Source organism: Magnolia sinica, chromosome 10 (genome assembly GCF_029962835.1).
Source record: "Magnolia sinica isolate HGM2019 chromosome 10, MsV1, whole genome shotgun sequence".
Classification (NCBI taxonomy): domain Eukaryota; kingdom Viridiplantae; phylum Streptophyta; class Magnoliopsida; order Magnoliales; family Magnoliaceae; genus Magnolia; species Magnolia sinica.
This window is the reverse complement of record NC_080582.1, coordinates 50,777,565-50,802,336: the sequence shown is the minus strand read 5'-3', so window position 1 is coordinate 50,802,336 and position 24,772 is coordinate 50,777,565. Positions and strand designations below refer to the sequence as shown.

Sequence of the window (24,772 nt, the reverse complement as noted above, 5' to 3'; positions counted from 1 at the left end):
GCACAAAACAACGAGTGTTATGATGAGCGGAGCATTGGTGCTTGTGTTGTTGGATCCTTTCATGACAAAACACAAGGATTCAAATAGTTAACTAAAGTACTAAAAACAATTGCAAAGAGATTTCGTTTGGGAAGTAGAGGTTATATATATTGTTATGGGTAAAAATGGAATGACCAAGACAACCATAATGGGAGAGAATATAAAACACAAGGGAGGTCGGATAAAGCTCGGCCTCGACAACTGAGCATGATCTCTACAAACAACTCGAGGATCGAACACCAAAAGTGAGCTCGGTTCTAGTCGATGGCTTGCTACATCGACCTCGGATACCGACATCGACCTTGGGTAAATATCGACCTCGACCTCGGGTAATGACCTCGACCTCAGATACCAACCATGACCGACAGTTCAGCTCAGTCTGTGGACCTCAACCAATTCGATTTCGAGGTCGGCCTCGGCAGTCCACCACAATGTCCTCAGAAGCCGACCATCAGGAGATCTCCTTCTTACACGGGGAAGATCAGTCTCCCGAGATTTTCGCCGAGAACCAAGCTGAGGGTAATGCCGTGGATTTTGGGGACGATCCCTTCTACGATACGCAACTGAACGGCAGATTCATTGCCATATACGTTACCGGCATCAGAAGGATATAAATAAGAACCTCATCTACGGTGAAGGGTACACACAAATACACAGATAAACCCTAAGTTCTACTAAACCCAATTTGCCTGATTTAACTTTGGCATCGGAGGGTACCCTGCTATAACCAGGTTTTCCATTATTGTTAGCTTTTGCAGGAATGCAGTGGTTTAGCGAGGACGTCCAGATCACAGCATCAACAGTTGGCGCCGTCTGTGGGAACAACATCAAAGCCGTTTCCATTTCACCAAGGTTCTACGATGGCAAAAGGAAGAAGGCTCTGAAAACCATTGTCACAACAGCTCTCACACCAGTCGCTCATACGACAGTTGAGCAATCTGTAGATTTCCAAGGTCCACCTTTGCAGCATGAAGCTGACTCTACTCTTCCAGCACTTGCTCATCGATCTCAGAATCGGGGTGGCTGGCTTGTCTCTCCAGAGAACCATGTTGAAGCCTTAACTGGCAACATGAACTGATTAATCCAGATATTGGAAAGGCAAAACCCACCCCCCGACCATGGACCAGAGACAGACACACCTATTGAACAATCCCGATCCCTGCAGGCTCCTCATGACTCGTGTGGGGCCAAGCAATATCTAGGGCAACATAGCCATGCACCCATTCACACCGCATGAACTATAGAGCTTGCTGACTTCGACTTGCGACACACCTTGGATGAGAAAAGACGCGGGAAAGTGCCCGAGGTAATGGCTGAGAACAAGGTTCTCTGGGAGGCCGAGCTTAGAGAGATACGAGGTCAGATCGGTGATATTCGACAAGCTTACTGAGCTCGGGTCCCAACCTCCGTTGATGTCATGTTGGAGGAAACAAAGCCACCATTCACCAACGACATCATGGCATCTCTGCTTTCGTCGAGATTCCAGATGCCGTAAATTACTCCTTACTCTGGAACAGGAGATCCCGCTGAGCATCTGGAATCCTTCAGGGCGTGGATGGAGTTGCGCGTCACAACCAGTTCAGTAATGTGTCTTGCGTTCTCCTCAACTTTGTCAGAAGCGATACTGAAGTGGTATAGCAGCTAAAGCTGAGATCCATCAACTCTTTCACACAACTCAGCAAAGCCTTTATCACCCAGTTCATTGGTGGAAAAGATAGAAGAAAGTCGGCGACTCATCTCCTCACCATTACCCAAAGAGAAGACGAGCTGCTAAATAACTACATCATCCACTTCAATGCGCAGTACAGGGGGACGGTTATTCGAAACAGATAGCCTTGGCCGCCATGACATCTAGCCTCGGAGAAGGCTGATTCCTCTTCTCGATAGGCAAGAACCCTCCTACCACATTAGCCGATCTCATTAGCCGAGCACAAAAGTACTCTAATGCGGATGAGCTTTTCAGCTCACGCAAAGCTACTCGGAGTGTGGGGAGCTCGACTAAAGATCGAAAGTGCAAGGAGCTACCGCCCGCGGTCAGTAGTAAGAAGAGATGGGGTGATGGTCTGAGCAAGGACCATCGCTAGAACTGACGACCAGAGAGCAAGTGCCCCTCTTACACCCCGTTGAACACAACTCTTGAACAGGTTCTCATGGAAGTATGTGATAAGAGGATCCTGAAATGGCCAAGCAGAATGAGAGCCGACGCCGACAAGCAGGATAAACGAAAGTACTATCACTTCCACCATGACCACAACCATACCACCGCAGATTGCTTTGATATGAAGGAAGAGATCGAGTCCTTCATTCGCAATGGACATCTGCTGGAGTAGATCCACAGGAAAAGGGACGAGCGCTCAGATCAGAGGAACGAGCAACAAAGCAATGGGAACGTCAACGAAGTAGCGGGTGAGATTCGCACGATATTCGGAGGACCCACAGGAGGTGGGGACTCAAACAGAGCTCGAAGGGCTCATGCTCGGAGCATCACTGGTAATAACTCGGAGCATCGCGCCAACTTCACAAGTAAGGCTGCCAAGGAACAAAAGATGGTTCCTTGCAGCTTGAGCTTTACCGAAGAAGACGCTTGAGGAATCCACCACTCGCACGATGATGCCCCAGTAGTGACCGTGATGGTGGTGAACCACAAGGTGCATCGTATATTGGTGGACACCAACAGCTTGACAGACATTCTCTACACCGTCGCTTTCGACAAGATGAGAATTGGGAGATCCCGACAACGTCTCATCCGAACTCCCCTGCTCGGGTTCACAGGAGAGGCAATTACCTCTGAAGGAAGCATACTACTGCCTGTGACCACTGGGGAAGGTCACGACCAAATTACAGTGATGATCGACTTTCTCGTGGTCGGCTATCCCTCAATCTACAACATCATTCTGGGATGTCCGTCCCTGAACGTCATGCGAGCAGTAGTATCTACCTACCATCTCTCGATGAAGTTCCCAACCGAACATGGGGTCGACCAAGTTAAAGGTGATCAGCGTGAGTCCCGACAGTGCTACTTGACGACACTAAGGGCAGGGGTACGACAACATACAATGGCCGTTGCTTCCCTTGACCCCAGAGAAGAATCAGTCGAGAGAGGATCCCCCATGGAAGACCCGGTGGCTGTCCCCCTTGACAGTTTAGAGTCCTTTTGAAAAAGTCTGTCTTTCTTTATTGACAATTGCCCATTATATAGGTAGATTACAAGCTATTTAGGGAAGAAATACAAGCTGATCTTCAGCCCCTACCATATATACATCTATCTAAATATACTGTACAGCTAATATATCCTAATTAAGGAAGGTGTAAGCTTCTCCTCAGAGAATTCAACCATCATAGATGGCTCGCCTATGTAGATATTAGTAAATCTGGATTGAGAAACCAAATGGAATCAATAAGAAATTTTCTGATTTTCCAGTAAAGCTGTAAATCTGCTGTGTAGATTGATATTTCCTTTGACACCCCTCAGTGAGACAGACCCATCTCACATAGTACAGATCGGTTCGCTGCTAGCCCTAGGTCTGCAGGATAAGATCATCAGTCTACTGAAGCGACACGCCGATGTCTTCGCGTGGTCCCACCAAGACATGCCCGACATTAAACCCGAGGTAATGGTTCACAGGCTGAATGTCGATCACGACTACCGACCAGTAAGACATGAGCGATGAGTGTTTGAACCAAAAGGGTACGCCATCATCGGAGAGGAGGTCGGGAAACTCCTCGAAGCCAGATTTAATGAAGAAATCTACTACCCTGACTGGATCGCCAACGTCGTGTTGGTGAAAAAGTCCAACGGAAAGCGACGGGTGTGTGTTGACTACATAGATCTGAACAAAGAGTAGAGAATGGTTTGATGATTATAATGTGAAGAAAAGAGGAGAAGATTGAGAGAGGAGGAGAGTTTGGGAAAGATGTTGTGTTAGGCTTGCTTGCCTTAACACACAATATTTTATTATAATAGAGCATATAGTACACTACAGGAGAAGAGGAAAGTGTGCAAATGCACTTACACTAAAAGGGCCAAGGGCCACTACTATACACTAACATTCTCTATACAAAGCATGTTTTAAAGATAGCTTCAGCTGGTCGATAGTACGATTGGGCATGAGCTCCTTAGCTTCATGGACGCCTATTCGGGTTTATAACTAGATCGCCATGTACTCGCACGACAAGCAGAAGACAACATTCATCACTGAACAAGGGACTCTGCTGCTACAAAGTCACGCCCTTTGGGCTGAAGAACGTTGGAGCGACGTATCAACGGCTCGTCAACAAATTGTTCGCACAATCGATCGGACACTCGATGGAGGTCTATGTCGATGACATGCTGGTCAAGAGCATCAAAGCCACAGACCATGTGACCAATCTCGAGGAGATGTTTACCATCCCGAGGAAGTACCAGATGAAGTTGAACCCGAGCAAATTTGCCTTTGGGGTAAGCTCGGGAAAATTCCTCGGCTTTCTAGTCAACCAAAGAGGGATTGAGGCAAATCCCAACAAAATCCCGGCATTGTCGAATATGAGCTCACCTAAAACTACAAAGGAGATTCAGTGTCTCACGGGCAGAGTGGTGGCCCTCAACAGATTCGTCTCCCGAGCTACTGACAAGTGTCTTTTGTTCTTTCAACAACTGAAGGGTAAAGCAAAGCCAATATGGATAGACGACTGCAAGCAAGCTTTCCAGCAGCTCAAGCGGTACCTGTGGTCATCTCCCTGCTTTCCAAGCCCGAACAGGGAGAGCCACTGTTGCTCTACTTAGCAGTTTCCATCGTAGTAGTTAGCTCGGCTCTAATTCGAGGGGTTGGGGGCAAGTAACTTCCTGTCTACTACGTCAATAAAGCACTGGTCCAAGCCGAGACCAGATACCCCGACATCGAGAAGCTCGCACTAGCTCTGATAGTGTCATCACGCCGCCTCCACCCATACTTCCAGGCTCACACAATTGTGGTCCTGACCAATCAGCCCCTTCGTCAAGTGCTCCAAAAGCCCGAAGTATCAGGGAGATTGACCAAGTGGGCGATTGAGTTAGGCGAATTCGACATTGAATTTGGGCTCGGAATTACTATCAAAGGCCAGGCAGTGGCCGACTTCATTGCTGAATTCACCAACTCCAAGCTCTTGGAAGGACTCGAGAAGATCAGAGAAGAAGCCGACCCACAAGCATGGACTCTACATGTTGACGAATCTTCTAATTCAAAAGGCAGCGGGGTAGGGATAATCCTTGTGGCGCCCAACCAGACTTGCACACAATATTCCTTAAGATTTGGATTCCTGACCTTCAACAATGTAGTAGAATACGAGGCGCTCCTCGTTGGGCTCCGACTGACGAAAGCCATGGGAGCCCAAACATTGAAGATCCACAATGATTCCCAGCTCATCGCCAATCAGGTGGCCGACGAATACCAAGCAAAGGGAGAAAAGATGATCACCTATCTCCAGAAGGCGAGGGAACTTATCGGCCAATTCAGTGAATGCGAGGTCAGTTTAGTCCCCCGGGCCCAAAACTCCTGAGCAGATGCTCTGGCAAAGCTGGCAGTTGCAGCTGACGATGACATTGCCAAATCAATTCCGATTGAGTTCTTGCCTGAGCCCAACATTGGTCGACTTGAGTCAGAGAAGGTGCTTCCCATTGTCTTGACTTTGAGTTGGATGGACTTAATCATGAACTACCTTTGGGAGAACAAGCTACCCGATGACAAGCTCGAGGCACCGAGAATTCGGAGCAGAGGAGCTTGGTACACCATGATAGAGGACGTCCTCTTTAAAAGAGGATTTTCCTTACTATACTTGAGGTGCCTCTGCCCCGATGAGGCCGAATATGTCCTGCGGGAGATCCACAAAGGTATTTGCGGTAATCATTCGGGCGAAAGAGCACTCGCCCGCAAAGTGATTCGACAAGGGTATTTCTGGCCGACCATCCAAGAAGACGCCAAGCAGTACACAAAGAAGTACGACAAATGCCAGCGGTTCGCTGTGATACCTCAACAACCATCTAAGCAGCTGACCCCCATGACTGGCCCTTGGCCATTCGCCTAATGGGAAATAGACATTATAGGACCATTGCCAATGGGTAAAGGTCAGATCAAGTTCGCTATAGTAGCAGTCAACTACTTTACCAAGTGGGCCGAGGCCGAGCCGTTAGCCAAAATTACTGAGCAGAATATTACTGACTTCATCTGAAAGAACATCATCTGCAGATATGGGATTTTGCACACTATCGTCTCGGACAATGGCAAGCAGTTCAACAATGCGTGATTCTAAGGTCTGTGTGAAAGGCTCGGAATCCACAACGATTACTCATCACCTCGACATCCTCAAGCTAATGGACAAGTAGAGGCGATCAACAAAATTATAAAGAACAACCTCAAGACCAAGCTCGAGAAGTCCAAAGGGGCCTAGGCTGAGGAACTGCCATACGTCCTCTGGGCATGCCGAACTACTGCTCAGACATCAACAAGGGAGACCCCCTTTTCCCTGGCCTTTGGCACAGAGGCTGTGGTGCCAGTCAAAATGGGACTCCCTACTGCACGAATCGACTCCTTCGACGAAAACCAAAACGCTGAGCCTATGGCACCAAGTCAGGACCTACTTGAGGAAGAGAGGGGACGAGCACAGTTGAAGATTGCGGCCCATCAGTAAAGGGTCGCTCGATACTACAATTTCTAGGTTAAAGTGCAAAGATTTCGAGTTGGGGACCTTACAAGATAATGGGTACGATGCGGCTAGGAGCCCATCGACTTGAGGATATGGACAGACAACCCTTGTCTCATCCATGGAACGCCGAGCATTTGAAGATCTACTATTCCAAGGGAGCCAAAGAATCCGACGACTATGAGCGTGTCGACTTAATGATCCATTCAAATCGACCTCCCTTCTTAAAGGGAAAAAGGTACTCAGGACATTGCTACCATTTTATCTCTACTATTTTTATGAATTCGACAATAAAGAAACTTTCCCAAGTCAGGGGAAGAAAATTTCTTTTAAACATTTCTACTATCCGAACTACGCAATCGACTATGAGGATTTCTCTTGATTCAATGGAAGGACTTCCTCTGATGAAAGAACTTCCCCAGGTTAAGGGAATGAAATTTCTTTCATAATATGATTATCCGAGCTATATGATCGATAGTAAGGACCCCTCAATTTAAGCGAAGAAAGTGCTTCTATCGAGTGCTCGGCCTACTACTATGTGGTCAACCTATTAATTCTACCATGCACGGCCTATTACAACCAGTGTTCGAGTTGTCGGTATCGCTACAAGTTTCGCTGACTGAAGATAAAGATATAATATTGTTATCGCTGATAATATCGCCGATAACCGGAAATGTGAAGAAAAATGGAATAATGGGGAAAATAATGGAAAATTTCAGTAAAACTTCAAGGCATGCCTAAATACACATATTTGCATATTTAGGAATAAAAAAAATTACAAAAAATGCATTAAATAATAAGTTTTCATTTAATGGGGCCCAAAAAGCATGCGCTGCCATAAGAAATTGCTCCAATTGTAATAAAAATGAGTTCATATAATACAAATGCAGCCAGAGACATGTAAAAGTTAACTAAAAATGTACACCTTTCTTGGGACATAGAATCTATATATTGGTACACTTGGTGATTGATGGCTTAGATATGGCACTTGTCTGACATATTGACGCATCCATCCAGTTTTCCAGATCATTTTATGGTATAAGCCCAAAAAATAGATAGATCCAAATCTCAAGTGGACCACATCACAGGACAGTGTTGGTTGAATGCACACCATTAAAAACTTCTTAAGGGCTACAAGTTTTGTATCAAACTAGTTTGTATAACCTAATCAACAGGTTGGATGTCAAATAAACATTACATTGAACCCTGGGAGAATGGTGGACATTCAATTACTGCTATTTCTTGTGGTGTGGTCCACCTGAGAGTTATATATGCCTGATGTTTTGGATCAAGATCTAAAATGATCTGAAAAAATGGATGGACAACGTGGATCGAATAAATACATCATGATTAGGCCCACATAGCACCAACCACTAGCCATCTTGCCAGGGGCAATGTCACTAGCCAAATCACGTCCTGGTGGTCTAAGTACTTTATGGTATCCATCGTATGGCATGTGTTTTATCATGTTGTGAATAACGAGGTGGCTACTGGACAGTGTTTCATGGGCCCACCATGATATATGTGAGAAATCAACCCCATTCATCCATTTCAACATATCATTTTAGCACATGGTCCCAAAAATGACGTAGTTCCAAATCTCAAGTGGACCACACCAAAGGAAACCGTAGCGCTTAAATCCCACCATTAAAAACTTCTTAGGTGTCACAAAATGTTTTCGATCAAGCTGATAATTCTGTTTTCGTTTCATCCAAGTCTGTGTGGCCTAATCAAGAGGTTGGATGGCAAAAAAACATTAGAATGGCCTTAAGAAGTTTTTAATGGTGGGTGTTTAATCACCACTGCTTCCTTTGGTCCTTTGGTGTGGTCCACTTGAGATGCGGATTTGCCACATTTTTGGGCTCATGCCCTAAAATTATCTGGCAAAATAAATGGATGGCATTGATAAAATATATCACATCATAATGGACCCCACATAGCACCGAGCCACCCACCCTTGAGACCCAAACAAGCTTGACATGGTCGTTCAGTGACCACTATTTCTTTTGGTGTGGTCCACTAATGATTTGTATCTCCTTCATTTTTGGGGCCATTCCCTAAAATAATCTGAAAAAACAGATGGATGGCGTGGATATGCAATGCATACATTCAGGTGGGCCCTACGGAATCCCACCCATGCAGTAGGTTCCGAACCGCTTTGAGCCAATGGGATTAGGTGCCGCTGTAGAACGGTGCAACACTTATGGTGGGGCCCACCTTGTTGTATTTATTGTATATCCATGCCATCTATCCATTTTTACAGTTCATTTTAGGATATGAGTTAAACTAAAGCAAATTCAAATCATGGTAGACCATCACATAAGAAAGAGTGGTGATTGACTGTTAAAACCTTTTCATGGGTCACAAAAGTTTTGGATCAACATGATATTTGTACTTTTCCCTTCATCCATGTTTACGTGACTTTACAAATAGGTTGGATGGCATATAAACATTAGAAAAACATTACGGTGGGCCCTAGTAAGTTTTTAATGGTGGAGTTTTAACAACCACTCTTTCTTAGAATATGGTCCACTTGAGAGTTAGATCTACTTTACTTTTGGGCTTGTATCCTAAAATGACCTAGAAAAACGTATGGATGGCATGGATTTATTAGAAATACATCAAGGTGGGCCCCACAATGAGGGCCGCACCATCTTTAATAAAGCCAAAGTCGCACGGATTCCATTCCCTTGAAACTTTAGAGGGACGCAGATTAGATACTGACAGGTTGAGTAGTGAGAGTCGCTACTGAAGTGATGTCACCAAGTTCTGTGGACCCCACTATGTGTATATGTTGTATCCACAACGTCCATCCATTAGGAGATATTATTTTAAGGCATGAGTTAGAGAATGAGGCAGATCCAAAGCTTTAATGGACCACACCACAGAAAACAGCGGGAGGATTGATGCCCACCGTTAAAACCTTCCTACGGCCCACCAGGATGTTTTTTCGAAATCCAACCTGTTCAAAAATTTAAAAAGACATTAAAAAAGGTAAAACACAAGTATCAGCTTGATCGAAAACTTTTGTGGCCTTTAGAAGTTTTTAATGGTGGCGTCACTCTACCCATTGTTTTTTTTTTTTTTGGTGTGGTCCACTGGAGCTTTGGATGTGACTCATTCTTTGGATCTTACACTAAAATTATCTCTCCAGACGGATGGACAACGTGGATACAAAACATACATCCTGGTGGGGTCCACAGAACTTGGTGATGTCACTTCAGTAGCAGTCTCGCTACTCAACCCGTCAGTAGCCAATCCGCGCCCCTTTAGAGCAAGAGAGCTTTTGTTTTTACGAAATTCTCTCTTCTTCTCCGGAAAATCTGCAATGACGATGAAATTTTGATTTTTTTTTTTGTAAAAAATCTCTCAAAAATTTATCTTATTCTTTTTCAAATCCGAACCCAAATGCCCATAAATCTCGGCGAAATCAAGTTCTCTTTCAAATCTCTTTCTTTGAAGAAAACAAAAGGTTTTTTTTTTTTTTTTTTTTTTTTAAATTTTTTTTTAAGGGTTTTCTTATCTCGGAAAATTCGGAGCTATCAACAACGATTGGCCCACTAAATCTAGCCGAAAGCCACTTCCACTGGTAGATCTTGAGAAAAAAAAGGTAAGAGAGCTTTTTTCTGTATATTTTTTATATTTATTTCAAATTTTTTTTTTCCAATAATAGGGAGAACGATAGCTATTTTTTCGATAAAATCAAAAATATCGCCGATATTTCGTCGATATTTGGAAGAGAAACGAAAATTTGGGGTTTCGATATCACTGGTTCAGCGACACCGATAGTATCGCCGATATTATCAATTTCTTGTCGACAATTAAAGCACTGATTACAACATATCTACGTTGCTCGGCCTACTTATTCTACTTCGAATATTGCAAAACAAGTCATGACCAAAAAGACTTCTCATTAACAGATAAAAAATTTACAAAAAGCGAAAGTCAAAAATTTCTATAGGGAACAAAGAGAGGTGAGGCTTAGTCTGCTTAAGGAGGAGGCTGCTCGACTTCAGCAGCGGTTGGAGTCGGATCTGCAGGAGCTTCTTCACTTAAGTCGTCTAGGTCGAGCTCAGAATATCGCCCTCTGACATCCTCGAGGCAACGCTCATAGCCGAGGCTATAGTATACCTCCACCTCGTCGGCCCACTCCTTCGAGGCCTTGTGCTCCACCGCTGCTGTTCGAATCGACGGGATGGAGGCCTTAACTTTGGCCAACTTGGCCGCCGAACTGGTCCTCGCCTTGGCCAACTCAGCCTCCAACCTCGCGGCCTTGGCTTCCGCCTTAACCTGCTCTCTTTCGGACCAGGAAAGGTGCGACCTCACCCCCTCCGGCTCGGCCCATGCCGAGGCTTCCTTCCGTTGGGCTTCATTCGACTAGATCTTCAGAGCTACCTGCTCCTCCCCAGATTTCTCCAAAGCCCATTTGAGGGTCTCGGCTTCGTGACCTTGGCCTGAAGCGACTCATTCACCTGCTCGCACTCTGCAGCCACTCGCCCAAACGATTGACGGGTAACCAGGAAAGCGGGAACAACCTGAAAGAAGAAATAAAGACCAAGACAATTTGTTAGAAGAAAGCAACGGTCTGAAAACAAAAGCAATAAACTGAGGGGAGGTTTACCTTGTAGAAATTCGCTGCCAGATCAATCAGGAGGGACATCGGGTGAGCATTAATGAGGGTCGTGATCTCCTCCTTCGGAATGTGCCGAGCTGCCCGCGAGGTAAGATGGCTCATATAATACCTCGGGGGCAAAGGACCCAACCCGCTGGCCTCGTCAGCTTGTTAGCCCGAGGTACCACTTTCCTCGGCCTAAACTTAGACTGTGGGAGGATGGAGCTCCTCAGCAGGAGGAACCTCCTCCTGAGGTGGGGAAGGCTCCAAGTCTACTACCTCCAAAGCCGCTGGCTGAGGAGGGAATTTAAAAGGAGGGGCATCCCGGGCTCCCTCACTTGCAGCAGTCAAAGCCGGCTGCTCTGCTACAAGCCCCTCAACGCTACACTCTGACCTCCCCTCCACAACAGTGGAGGATCTTGCCCACTGTGACGGGGGCACAATGGCCCTCCTCTTTACTGTTTTCTTCATATGGGCCGCCACAGTCTCAGAAGGAAGCCGGACCCTTTTTCCGGGGTGAGGAAGGTCGGCCATTTCTATAAAACAAGATAAACCATAGTCAGATACGAAAAAATGGGATGCGAATACGAGAACTCCCAAGAAAATTCTACTATCTACTATCTACTATCTACCTGTCATGACGGTCAGAGAGAGCCCGGATCGATGTAGGAGCTAGGGCGTAATCAACTTGTTCCAAGCTCTATCAGCACTGTCCTTCAGCTTCGCATGGTTGACCTGGCGAAGCAGTAGGTCGGAGATCAAGGGCTGACTTTGAGGAAGAACTGCAAAAATTACCGCTATGGTCAGCAAACAAAATTACAAGAATAAAGAAATTTACAAAGTCTACAGCTCGGTTATGTCCGACCTGGATTGGCGAATTTGGTAGATACCCGAGATCGCAGCCTAGCCACATCAGCCACTGGGGCTTCCCACTCTCCGGATGCTCGGAACCACATGTCCTTCCAATTGTTGTTGGAGGACGGGTTGCCGGTTATGAGGGCCTGATTCTTGTTCGCCCATGTCGAGAAGTAATACAGGCCCTGGTGCTTCGGGTTGGCCTTCGCCCGATATAAGAATAGGAACTCCTCGGCGGTCAACTCGGCATTCCCGAGTTGGAACCATATAATATAAGTCCCCAGCAGAGCCCTTTAGGCGTTGGGGATGATCTGGCTCGAGGCCAGACTCATGTGAGATGTGACCTCCCGCACAATACGATGATGAGAAGTCGGAGGCCACATTGCAAGGTGACCAGATATATGGCCACCTCGCCCTCGTGAGGAGCACCTGGAATTTCACCAAGTTCAGGAGCTTGGAGTATTACAGAATCTGGTATCTGGTACGCCGACCTAATCCAAACCAGGTCGGCATTTCTCAGCCTTGACCAAAAAGGGCCAGTGTCCGTAGGACGCTTCGCAGAGAAATGAGCCGCCGCCCTCTCCAATGGTGCGGGTCTTGTTGGCTCGTCTCGACCAAGTGCTATCGGGGATGGTGGCTTAAAAGGTGTGCTTGGTCTGGAATCTATGCTTTCCGGTACAGTCCCCATGGAAGGCCCCGGATACGGAGTTCCTATCCAAGATATCAGACATTCCAGCCAAGAAAAGAACGAGAAAGATGAAGAAAACTAAGGGAAGGGGAGGCAGAGGCCGGAGCACCAAAAAGAAAGGGAAAAAAGAGATCACCGAAGGAGGATTTTCGACATATCGGAAATTGTTTAGTTCGATGGTCTGGAGAAGCAGCAGTAATAGCTGGAGCAAATGAGAAGTATTTCAGTTTTTCCCTCCCTTTTATAGAGTCCTCAGCCGTGGGCATTAATTGCTCGCATTCAATGCTGCAGTCCGAAGAAACGTTACAGTTCACATCGACCTTCACGTGGCAACCGCCTGTTCGCCAATCGACCCAACTTTCGAGAGAGAACCACGGCTCCTCCCTATACGCTGAGGATCGAAGAGGCGTCATTTCAAAACACATCTCCTCAAGCAACTCGTCGCCATCATAACTGAATCCCCCTCGATCTTCGCGCTAATCGTCTCTCTCTCTCTCTCTCTCTCTCTCTCTCTCTCTCTCTCTCTCCCACCATAATGATGGACGGGTTCGACCTCTCAACTTCCTGACTTCTCCCGTGCAAGGCACCACGCAAGCGTCTGTCCACATCGAATTACTTCCAGAGCTCCTGAAGAGCGCTCGGAAATAGGGGGGCTACTGTTATGGGTTAAAATGGATTGACCAAGACAACCATAATGAGAGAGAATACAAAACACAAGGGAGGTCAGATAAGAGCTCGACCTTGACAACCGAGCACAATTTCTACAAACAACTCGAGGATCGAACACCAACAGTGAGCTCAGCTCTGGTCGACGTCTTGCTACCTCGACCTCGGATACCGACATCGACCTTGGGAAAATACCGACCTCGACTTCGAGTAATGACCTTGACCTTAGATACCAACCATGACTGACACTTCAGCTTGGTCTGTGGACCTCAACCAGTCCGATTTCGAGGTCGTCCTCGGCCGTCCATTACGATGTCCTCAGAAGCCGACCATGGGAGATCTCCTTCTTACACCATGGGAGATCTCCTTCTTACACGGGGAAGATCAGTCTCCTAAGATTTTTGCTGAGAACCAAGTTGAGGGTAATGCCATGGATTTGAGGGATGATCCCTTCTACGATACCCAACTGAACGGAAGATTCATTGCCATATACGTTACCGACATCAGAAGGAAATAAGAGCCTCATCTATGGTGAAGGGTATGCACAAATACACAGATAAACCCTAAGTTCTACTAGACCTAGTTTGCCCACTCCAACTTTGGCATTGGAGGGTCCCCTGTTGTAACCAGGGCCTCCATTATTGTTAGGTTTTGCAGGAGTTCAACGGTCTAGCGAGGATGTCCAGATCACAACATCAACACACACACACACACACACACACATATAATTAACTAGGTTGAAGTTCAAACATCTGAAGAGGAAGGAGCTTTGGGAATAGAGCACCTCAAGGAAAGAAATTGGGGCCTTCTCTCCTAATGTTAGTGGATATTTGGCTAGGAAATAAAGGCAATAAGGAGTCAAGTATCTCTTGTACACATGGAACAACCTTAGTTGCACAATCCTTATATCAAGGTGCCTCTCTAGCTTCAAATTGTGCTTTGTACTCGCGCTCCTGCTTACCAGCTGCATTATACTTGATAACATTTTAAAACAGATGCTTCCCTGCCCTTGCACCCGAATAGCTGCTTCACCTCATGCTTTGTGCCACCATAGAATATGGATACACCAGATTGGGAGTGGAACCATGGCGAAGGTGGCAGGAAGCCAAAACCCACATAGATTGGTGATTAGAAAACATTTGCAAGATTGGAAGCATGACAAAGAGGATGGCTGGTTCTTTGTAGTTGACACCGTACTAAGAGTGGATGATGGTAATTTCCTTTTGGGAGGACATGTGGATTGGTAAAAGCACTCTTGCTTATTTCCCCTGCTTGTTCTTGGTGTCTCGTCCATGCAAGCTTGTATTATTAACTCCTATGAATTTGTTGGGGGAAATTGTTTGAAATATAATCTCTCAAAGAATTTAAGGGTGTTTTTATTTTTTATTTTTCCTGCAATGCCTTTCAAATGAGAAGGATATTTATAGAATCTACTTTGAAGAAGTTTCTGGAAAAAAGAAAAAAGTGGCATGACATCCATTTTCCATTTCCAAGCTAATCCGCAAAAAATGGGAAAATCAATGTCGCCCAAAAAAATGATAATCAATTTCAATTGCTGAAAGGAAATAAAGTGGCCATTTTGCCTGTTGGTTTCTTCACATTTCTACCCAAATCCATGCAAAACTACAAACCAAACACATAGATTTCCTTATGAAATACACAATTTTCTGTTTCTTGTGCATTCCATGTCCATTTTCCATATTGACAAAATGGATTCAACAACCTCAAATACCCCCTAAAGGAAATTGGTATTTCAGAGATCTCCTCAAGCTCTTCACTTGACTATCATTACCCCTGGGCAAGAGGATAGGACGATCTGTGAATTGTACTCTGGAAAATTTTTCTCCAAGGCTTTATTCTTGTCTATTTCTAAGTCGAGCGGGACATCTCCCATTGTGCTAGTTTTTGGGGTAGGTTATTCATCGGATGGCTGCCTTATGCTGGATGATGGTCATGAACAAAGTTCTCTCTTGCTAATTAAAAAAAGAAAAGAAGAAAACAAGATCTCTACCATATCAATAATAATCAGCTCTTAACTCCTAAATATCTCTTTTATGTGCAAGGTGGCGGAGGAATGGTTTGATCATCTCTTATTAAACCGACCATTGGTCTCCTCCATCTTGGGCATGTTCCCTAACTTCTTCAGAGCCCAACATGTGTTGAATGAATTGGTTCACAAAGTTTTCCTAAATTGGTTTGACAGATGTCTCACCATGGTTAATAGGAACCTTTTAAAAGTCAAATCCTCCTTGCTTGGATAGTGAAATGGGCTATTTTGATTGTGGCTCGAACTATGGCAGGGATACATTGTTAAATACTAGAATGGCTCAAGCATCTTTTCTTTTCCAGTGAGGATGAGGTTTGCCAGTGTGATGAGGGGGATGCAAATGCTACTCGTTTTGGGCTCAGGTTAATTCATGGTTCTTTCCATGTTGTTCTAGTAATGGAACGATGCTCCCAAAATGTTTTCATTGGCTTCTTGTTTAATTTTAAACCATGGAATTTGGGCTTATTTTTTGTGGGCTTAGGTTGATCATTGATAGTTTTAACATTGTCTTTAACATTGTGTGCTTATGTCTTTATGGGTCCAAATTGAATCGTGATCTCTTGCTGAGGAAGACTTGGTGCTTTCTTTGCTTTTGGTAGGCATTATGCCATTGTTATTGAATACATTTTGAAGAAAATATTTCATTTGCATCATGGAAAGTAAAATATATGATATAACAAGTAAATTTATCTTCTTGATGCATTGTTGGCCTCAATGTGTTGACAAATTGCTTATTCATTTGGATAAAAACACACTGTGATTTTAGAAAACTGATATCGTTTTCTTCTTCTTCTTCTTATTCCCAGTATGATACCAAGTACTACTACAAGATTGGAACTGGTGATTCTGTTAGGGAATTTTGGTTTCAAACACCTCCCAAGGTTGATCCAGATGCTCCTTACATTTTTGGCATTATTGGTAAGTTATACCAACACTCTTCAACAGCTAAGTTTTATTATATGCCTCTTGCTAATTAATTTTATTTTTGGTTTGACCTTCAAAATGTGCAATATATATCACTGCTTGGCGTATAAAATGAGAAAGTTCTTAGAAGAATCCTGACATATTAGAGCCATTGCAATCGAAGCACTTAAATGGGACAAATAGTAATTGGCATATAAGACACCGCTTAAAATGTTGACAGTGACAAGTCGTCTCCGAATATGATTATGTATTGCTGTCTAGCATCCTAATATCCAATGAAATTGCGGGATTTTCCAGATAAGATGTCATTGATTGTATGTTAGAAGAGGCTACCCACATTTGCTCCCAAAGAGTCTTCACTGGCTCATTCTTCAACTTGAATTATTTCTTTATACAGATGTTATTGTCAGCACTATGTACTGTTCAAAGTTTCAAACTGTGCCTTTGGATTGCGAGCTTAGCACTTTGTATGAATTGGATTCAAATTGGTACCAAATTTGTATGATTTGAGTCACAAATCGTGCAATTTGATAAAAATTCACTGTTTTTTACACTAAAACTCCACTTTATAAATTATTATTATTATTTTGTTTTCTCTTCTTCTTCTTTCCTTTGCATCACTATCTTCTTTCCTTTGCATCACTATTTAAACCCTCCCAGCCAAAATCCAAAATCAAAAATCAAAACACACTACTGCCACTTTTATGTCTTTTGGGATCGAAGAATAATTGTTTTTTGAAAAGCTTAATAAGAGAACCTAACTAACATTGATCCAAATCCATTTCATAATGAATGATGTCTTATTTGCCATTTATGACCTTGTCTTACCATGGTCCAGATGAATCTTTCAATTGACACTTGGTTGATGGTCGACTCTTCCTACTTACACACACCACTCCCCCTCTTTCTAGATTGGGCAAGCATGTGTGGGTTGTGTGTGCAGCACTGTCAGATGGATGGATGGAGGGATGAACAGTTGGATGGATGATTGGATTTGTACCGGTTGTACACATAAATCAATGGATAGATTTGAATGGATTGTGCATACAAATCAATGGACAGATTTGTATGGTTTTTACACATGAACCAACAGACAAATTTGCATGATTCGCATACATGAATCAATGGACAGATTTGCATGGTTTATACACATGAATCTGTGGACAGATTTGCATGGTTTATACACATGAACCAATGGACAGATTTGCATGATTTCCACACATGAATCAATGGACATATTTTAATAGTTTTCTTGCACAATCCAACAGTCAGATTTGGGCAAATTCTGTACACCAATCAACAGCTATTATTGGACAGCTTTGACACACAAATCAACGGTCAGGATTGTATAGATTTAACACAAATGAACGGCCATAATTGGACAAATTTAATGCACAGATCAACGATCATAATTGGACAGATTTGACACACAAATCAATGTTCAGAATTGGACAGATTTAACACACAAATTAATGGTCATGATTGAACAGATTTATCACACAAATTAATGGTCATAATTAGACAGATTTAACAAACAAATCAACGATTGTGATAGATTTAATACACTAATCAACGGTCCTAATTGGACATTTAATACACAATTAAATGGTCAGCTTTGCACAATTCGAATACACACATAAACGGTTAGATTTGCACAATTTAAAAACACAAATAAACAGTGAATTGAGTTCAAATGCAATCAGTTCACGGGACCATAATGGCTGTGGGATTTGGACCATGTGAGTAGATGTAGATCATGTAATGGCCTGGATGGATGGATCATGTATATATATATAGGTGTGTGTGTGTGTGTGTGTGTGTGTGTGTGTAGATGTAGATCATGTAATGGCCTGGATGGATGGATGTGTGTGCGCGCGCGCGCGTGTGCGTGTGCGTGCGTGCGTGTGTTAATTATTATTATTAGGATGATGAATAGTTTCAAGGTCCATGGATTAGACATTTACTTAATAATGACAAAGGAAATTAAGTTGTATTGACCAAGGCAAGACAACAATGAAAGATGGCAATTAGAAGGATGAGGGCTGTTGACAAAATTCAGTTCTTCGTGGTATGGAGAATGGAGATAAAAGGAAGGCTTGAATACCACTTGGAATTACTAATCAACTTATTCTTTTTTAACATTAATTTTCATGGAGGCAATAGGAGGGCTTTAATATGACTTGAAATTACTGACGAAAATTATTCACTATACGCATTAAATTTCCTTGTGAGACTGGACACATCATCCAACATGTTCATCTTGCTAACCTTTGCCCATAAAGATATAAAAATTACTTCTGTAGCTTCTAATTGTTGGCATCTCTGACATTGTTAGATTATATAAATCTCTTTTACAGATTGGCCTTTTTGCTTTCAGGTGATTTAGGCCAAACATATAATTCTCTTTCCACTCTAGAGCATTACATGCAGAGTGGAGGACAAGCTGTCTTATATGTTGGAGACCTCTCTTATGCTGATAGATATAACCTTGAGAATGGTGTCCGTTGGGATTCATGGGGCCGCTTCATTGAGCGAAGTGCAGCATATCAGCCATGGCTTTGGTCAGCTGGAAATCATGAAATAGAGTACATGCCACATCTGGTAATATTTTCTCCCATGCACTAGGAATGATTTGTACGCGTCTTTGATTAGACAATTCCAGCACTGAGCAGTGTTGTGTAGTCACTCATGTGAGATGGATGTGGGACTTTGCAATAGACATGCTAACTTGGCACAAGTATACAAATGCCCTAGAACAAAAATCGGGCCGGTCTGCTCATCAGGTAGGACACGTGTGTGTTTACCCTGGACCTTTGGAAGTATTTCTTACAATCCATTGTTCTCCTACAAGTTTCATCTGCCTTATGATTGAACTAGTTTGATATTTGGGCCAGGGTATGCTCATTTTGTGGCCTACATGATGAATGGCCTGGATCTTTCACACGTGTTCCATGGTAGCATGTATGAATTGTGATGTGAAGCTTCCCCATGCATCTAATGCGAGGGACGACATCGTTTGGATGCTTGGAATTGGAGCTCCTATGAGAAGTCTACTTCCATGGAAAGAGTTCTCAGAACTCTAGTTTTGTTGTTTTGTTTTGTTTTTGTTTTTCGTTTTTGGTTTTTTGGATGTCTCCCAAGTTTTGTCAAACTTGAGTTGTGATATTTGGATGCCAATATTGCTTTGAACTCATCTAAAGAACGAAAAGATGAATCCAACACATAAGCCAACATGGTACATGTGTGGGAGATCTGGATCGTATAGTAGGTGCTGCAACATGTGAACATCCCTTGTCCCAAAATCAAGGTTCTTCCTTTGTTCTACACTGTCCATCCGTTGCCACCACCTTTGATTGCCCATCCCTCTCAAAACTCACTTCGATTGGAGGATCCTAACCATCATATCAATCACTAGGAAAATGGATGGCCAATATTGATTGCACTAGAAACATGATGATCATTGATATGAACCATCCATCATGTGGAGCGTACCTTTTGTAGCCATCCTCGTGAAAAATTACTTTCCTGCTCTAAAATTGCTTTGTTTGATCTCCCCATCCTATTAATGTCTTGGAAAATGAAAGATCAATATTGATCATACTAGAATTGATTTGATAATTGATTTGGACTTTCAATCATGTGGGCCCACATTTGATCCCATCTGCCCATCCCTCGCAAAGTCTGTGATAGGTGAATCTAACTATTCGGAAGATGGATTCTTCATATTTGGTTGTACTAGAATGGTCCTATCATTGATATGGAGTGTCTATTGTGTGGGGCCACCTTTTATTGTCCATCCTCTAAAAAATTGCTTTGATTGGATGATACTTGCCATCCTACAAATGGCTTGGAAAATGGATGGTGCATGCTGATTATACTGGAAAGTGTCTTATCATTGGTTCAGACTGTCCATGATGTGCAGCCGACCTTCGAATGTTCATCCCTCTTAGAAGTCACTTTTATCGAATGATCCTAATCATTCAATCAGTGGTTATGGAAATGGATGGTCCATATTAATTTTATTCTAGAAAATATTGCATCATTGATACGGGCAATCGTTCAAGTGAGGCCAAACTTTGATTGCCTAGCTCCCTCAAATGACTTAGCTTGGATGATCCCCATCCAATTCATGTGTAGGAAAATGGAATGGTCATATTGATTATATTAGAAAAGTTCCAAGCATTAAATGGACAATCCATCATGTGGTGCCAACCTTTGATCCCCTTTCTCAAGAAATACTTCGATTGCATTATACCAACCATCCGATCAATTTCTAGAAAACTGTGCTACACATGACAGTCCAGATCATTTATTTGACCTTTGTTCGGTATAATAAATATGGATTGTCCGTTTCCTAACCACTGATTAGATGGTTAGGGTCATTTGATCATAGTTTTCGTAGGAGGGATGACCAATTAAAGGTGGACCCATGTCATGGATGATCCTTATCAGTGTTTGGATCTATTTCATCCTATCAAAGTGAACTTTGAGAGGGATGGGCAATCAAAGGTGGACCCCACATCATGGATTGACCAAATCAATGATTGGGTCATTTTGTTATGATCAATATAAACCATCCATTTTCTTAGCCATTGATTAGATGCTTAGAATCATCCAATCGAAGTGGTTCTAGAAAGAGTTGGGCAACGAAAGCTGGGATGCATGATGGACGGTCTGGATTGATGATTGGACATTTTTAATATGATTAATCAAGACCCACAATGTTTTGGATATTGATCAACAATTATGGATGTCCAACAAAAGGGATTACTGAGAGTCATGGTCAATTTTGAAGGTAGGGCTAATATGATGGAGATGTTGACCAACCAAATTTCAGACATTCATCAACCTAACTCAGAGTTTGAAACAAACAAAATTTAGACTTTTTCCAGGTTTCACAACCAAAGAGAATTTAAACATTCCCAAGGAAACACTAAGTCTGCAGGAAATATACATATATAGGGGAATGAATTCCCCAGCAACTAAATGGGCCTTAGAGTTCCTAGGAACGCCAGTTACTTCCCATAGGGTTGCATGCAATTAAGGGGCACCTTAGAATTCCTCGTCCAACAATGCTTTGTTTTGATAGTGGCTTGAGCCTTCCAATACAATAGACTTATCGAAGCACTTCAATTTTTTTCATTGCACAAGTGATCAATTTGATCCATTTTTTTCCTCAACAAATTCTTTTCTGCAGCTTTCATGGCGTGCCTAAAATCGTGACTCATCATCATCATCTAAGCCTTGTCCCAACTAATTGGGTTTGCTAAGCATGAAAATCATGACTAAGAACAAATTGGTAAGCAATTGGTTCGAAGGATTAGGGAACCTGTTTCAAACTGTCATGGTGATTACCATGTCTTGCCTTATGGCTTTGGGGTTCAGTTCAGTTACAGGACTAGTTTTGAGGCAATCAACACATGCTATGCAAGAGATCAGGAGTGGGGACCACTTGATCACACATTTGGAACATGTGGATCCCTCATGTTCGTACCTGTTAGCCATGGCCACACTTTTGGTGGGCGGCCATATTCCTAGGATTATTTTAGTCTCTTGCTGTCCTTATTTGATAATAAATAGGAAATGAACAAAACACCTGATGCAAACTCCAGAAGGTATGCAACTTGGTTAAAGGTAGAAAAACAAAATTGTAGGGTAGAACCCTAACAATCCTCCAACCGAATGATACAGATCAAGCAGCCCCCTCTCAAAATCTTCCAAAGAAAATAAATACCAAAACCAAAGATTTTTTTTTTTAACTAAATCATAATAGTGCCTTTTAACACCTCTAACTATAGCCTTATATGGGCTTTAAACAAACATGGAAGCCCTAATTTATGAAAATGACTACAATACCATAACTCGTTTGAAAGCTAACTCAATGGGCTATCAAACAGGACCGATTTCACATTATTTGGAGACATTATTTATTTATTAGTATTTTTTTTTGTGCCCCAAAGTGGCCCACCAAAATAGGACAAAAATACTAAATGTAATTTATTAACTAAATCATGACTCACCCTAACTAGTTAAATAAATAAACCTATGAAATTGATGATCACGCAATTGGTCCCATGGGCCCCACAGTGCGAGTTGACCATTGATCTCAACCAATTGATCATTGGACGTTAATTTGGTCCAAATCATCAATTAAGACAATCTGAATGGTTGGATTGTTCACATCTTAGGTCAACCAGCTTGTGTGGCCATTTGGTGGCTAGCATCAATACCCTCCCTTAGTAGGGTTTTCTCTCTTTGTTAAGCCTATAAAAGGCATAGCTTGGACATGTGGAAGCATCTTTGGCATTAAGAAATATATGTTGTGTTTCTTTTTGGTGATTGCTCTCGGAAGAGGAATAAAGATGGAAATTCTTGTGGTCCCTAGTTTTGGCTAGAGGGTTGTGGAATCTTCCCACAACCATTACTACTTAATCTTCTTTTTCTTCTTCTTCTTTTTTTTTCCCCCCCACTTTTCTATTTCCTTAAAGTGGTTCCCTTTGGGTTGTTCAAATTGCAGTCTTGGTTTCTTTCTTTGGTTCTCGTTCTTGATTCCATGGTATCCTGCATGGGACTGCATTAGGCCTTTCTGAACATCGTTAAAATAGCTCTCTGGAAATGCTAACAAAGACATATGAAGCTCCAAACTCTTTCTTTTTTCTTTTCTTTTATTTGGTTGTTTGTCTTCTTTTTTCCTTTCCTTCCTTTTTAAAGAGTTTTTCATTTTCTTTTAAAAATCTTCAAAAGACTTTTTTTTGGCTTGGAGTGCATGAGCTTTAGCCATTGATTTCTTGTTGTATTGTTCTGTAGGTATTTGAGTAAAATTAGTTGTATCATTCTTTTTGTGGGTAGATATAATTAATGTCAATCAGTTCCAAAGTTACGTAAATAAGGCCTTCGGTATGGCAAATCAATTCCCCTAAAGCAGAATGATCAACCCAAGGCCTTATGCCCGTAACCTTTAATTGGAGGGATAAAGTCATGGTTACCAGGATTGCAGGCCATACCTATACGTAGTATGGCAATGGGTACACTTCAACCCACTTTCTCCAATATGTTACACTAGTGGAAGGATCACATTTTCTTTTCAATATAGTGTTACATACAAACTACTATGGTAATTTGCATATGAGATGATCAATGTTGTTATTTATATCCCACAAGCATATTATACATCTCTATTTTCTAAATATAAAGTCAGAACCTGTTTGGTAGATACCTAAAAATGAGTTCATCTCATTTTAGTTGGCACTAAATTTGTATTAGAGATCTTGATCTCTAATATATAATTACCGTTAACATGATCTCATGTTTTAGAGATGAAGATCTCTAGTACATAATTACTGTTAACTAAAATGAGTTGTTGAACTCATTTTTAGGCATCTACCACACAGGTGCTTATATTTCAAAGGAGTCTCTTTAATATTCCTTGATCTCAAGGAGAGATTATCAATCATGGAAAAAATCGTAAAAATAAACTTAAGACGAGGAATTAGTTAAGATTGTTGGCCAAGAAGACCATTTTTTGATATCTTGGGTCAATAATTCATGAGAGTGGAGAGATTGAGAAGGATATTGCCCATAGAATTCAAGCAGGGTGGAAGAAATAGAGATCTGCCTCTGGAGTTTTATGTGACCATCATGTATCAACCAAACTGAAAGGAAAATTTTATAGTATAGCTGCAAGACCAGCCATGCTTTATGAGACAAAATGTTGGGCAGTTAAGGAACAACCTGTTCATAAGTTGAGTGGAGGAGAAATGAGGATTTTGAGATGGTTGCGTGCAAAGATGAGGAAGGATAGAATCAGAAATAAAAGCATTTGAGGGAACTTAGTAGCACCAAGAAGATGAGGGAAAGTAGGCCTAGATGATTTGCTCATATGCAATGGACACGGAGAACTGCACTGATTAGGAGTGAGGTGGTACAAGTTGAAGGCTCTAAAAGGGCAAGGGGAAGGCCCAAAAGAACATGGGTGGAAGTAGTAAGAAAAGACTTGATGACCCATGGTCTAACTGAAGTTATGACCCTTGATAGAGTGGAACGGAAGAAAAGGATTCATGGTCAATGATATGTCAATTTAATTAACACTGGTATAGTACTATAGTTTTGGGTTGGTTAAAATAGCGATGGGGATTGCAAATAACCCATAATCCAGATAGCTCGATTCGGAAAGAAAAACATTGGGGTTGGGGATTTAGAGAACATCAGAAATCACAGATCTGAAATTAGTTGAGTTGACTCAGCTGAATTTTGGGCTGAGTCACTATTCAGACTTGTTTCCTTCCAA

The 24,772-nt window shown here is 42.6% G+C and overlaps 1 protein-coding gene across 3 annotated transcripts in view; it reads left to right on the top strand.

Annotated features, from left to right (window-relative positions):
- The window catches only part of LOC131258378 (bifunctional purple acid phosphatase 26), a 72,506-nt gene that overhangs the window by 12,994 nt on the left and 34,740 nt on the right, over window positions 1–24,772 (top strand). For all 3 annotated transcript variants that reach the window (XM_058259665.1, XM_058259664.1, XM_058259666.1), the window contains exons 4-5: window positions 16,368–16,479; window positions 18,863–19,086. In XM_058259665.1, coding sequence (XP_058115648.1) covers window positions 16,368–16,479; window positions 18,863–19,086 — 336 coding nt within the window. The remainder of the gene's footprint in view (window positions 1–16,367; window positions 16,480–18,862; window positions 19,087–24,772) is intronic.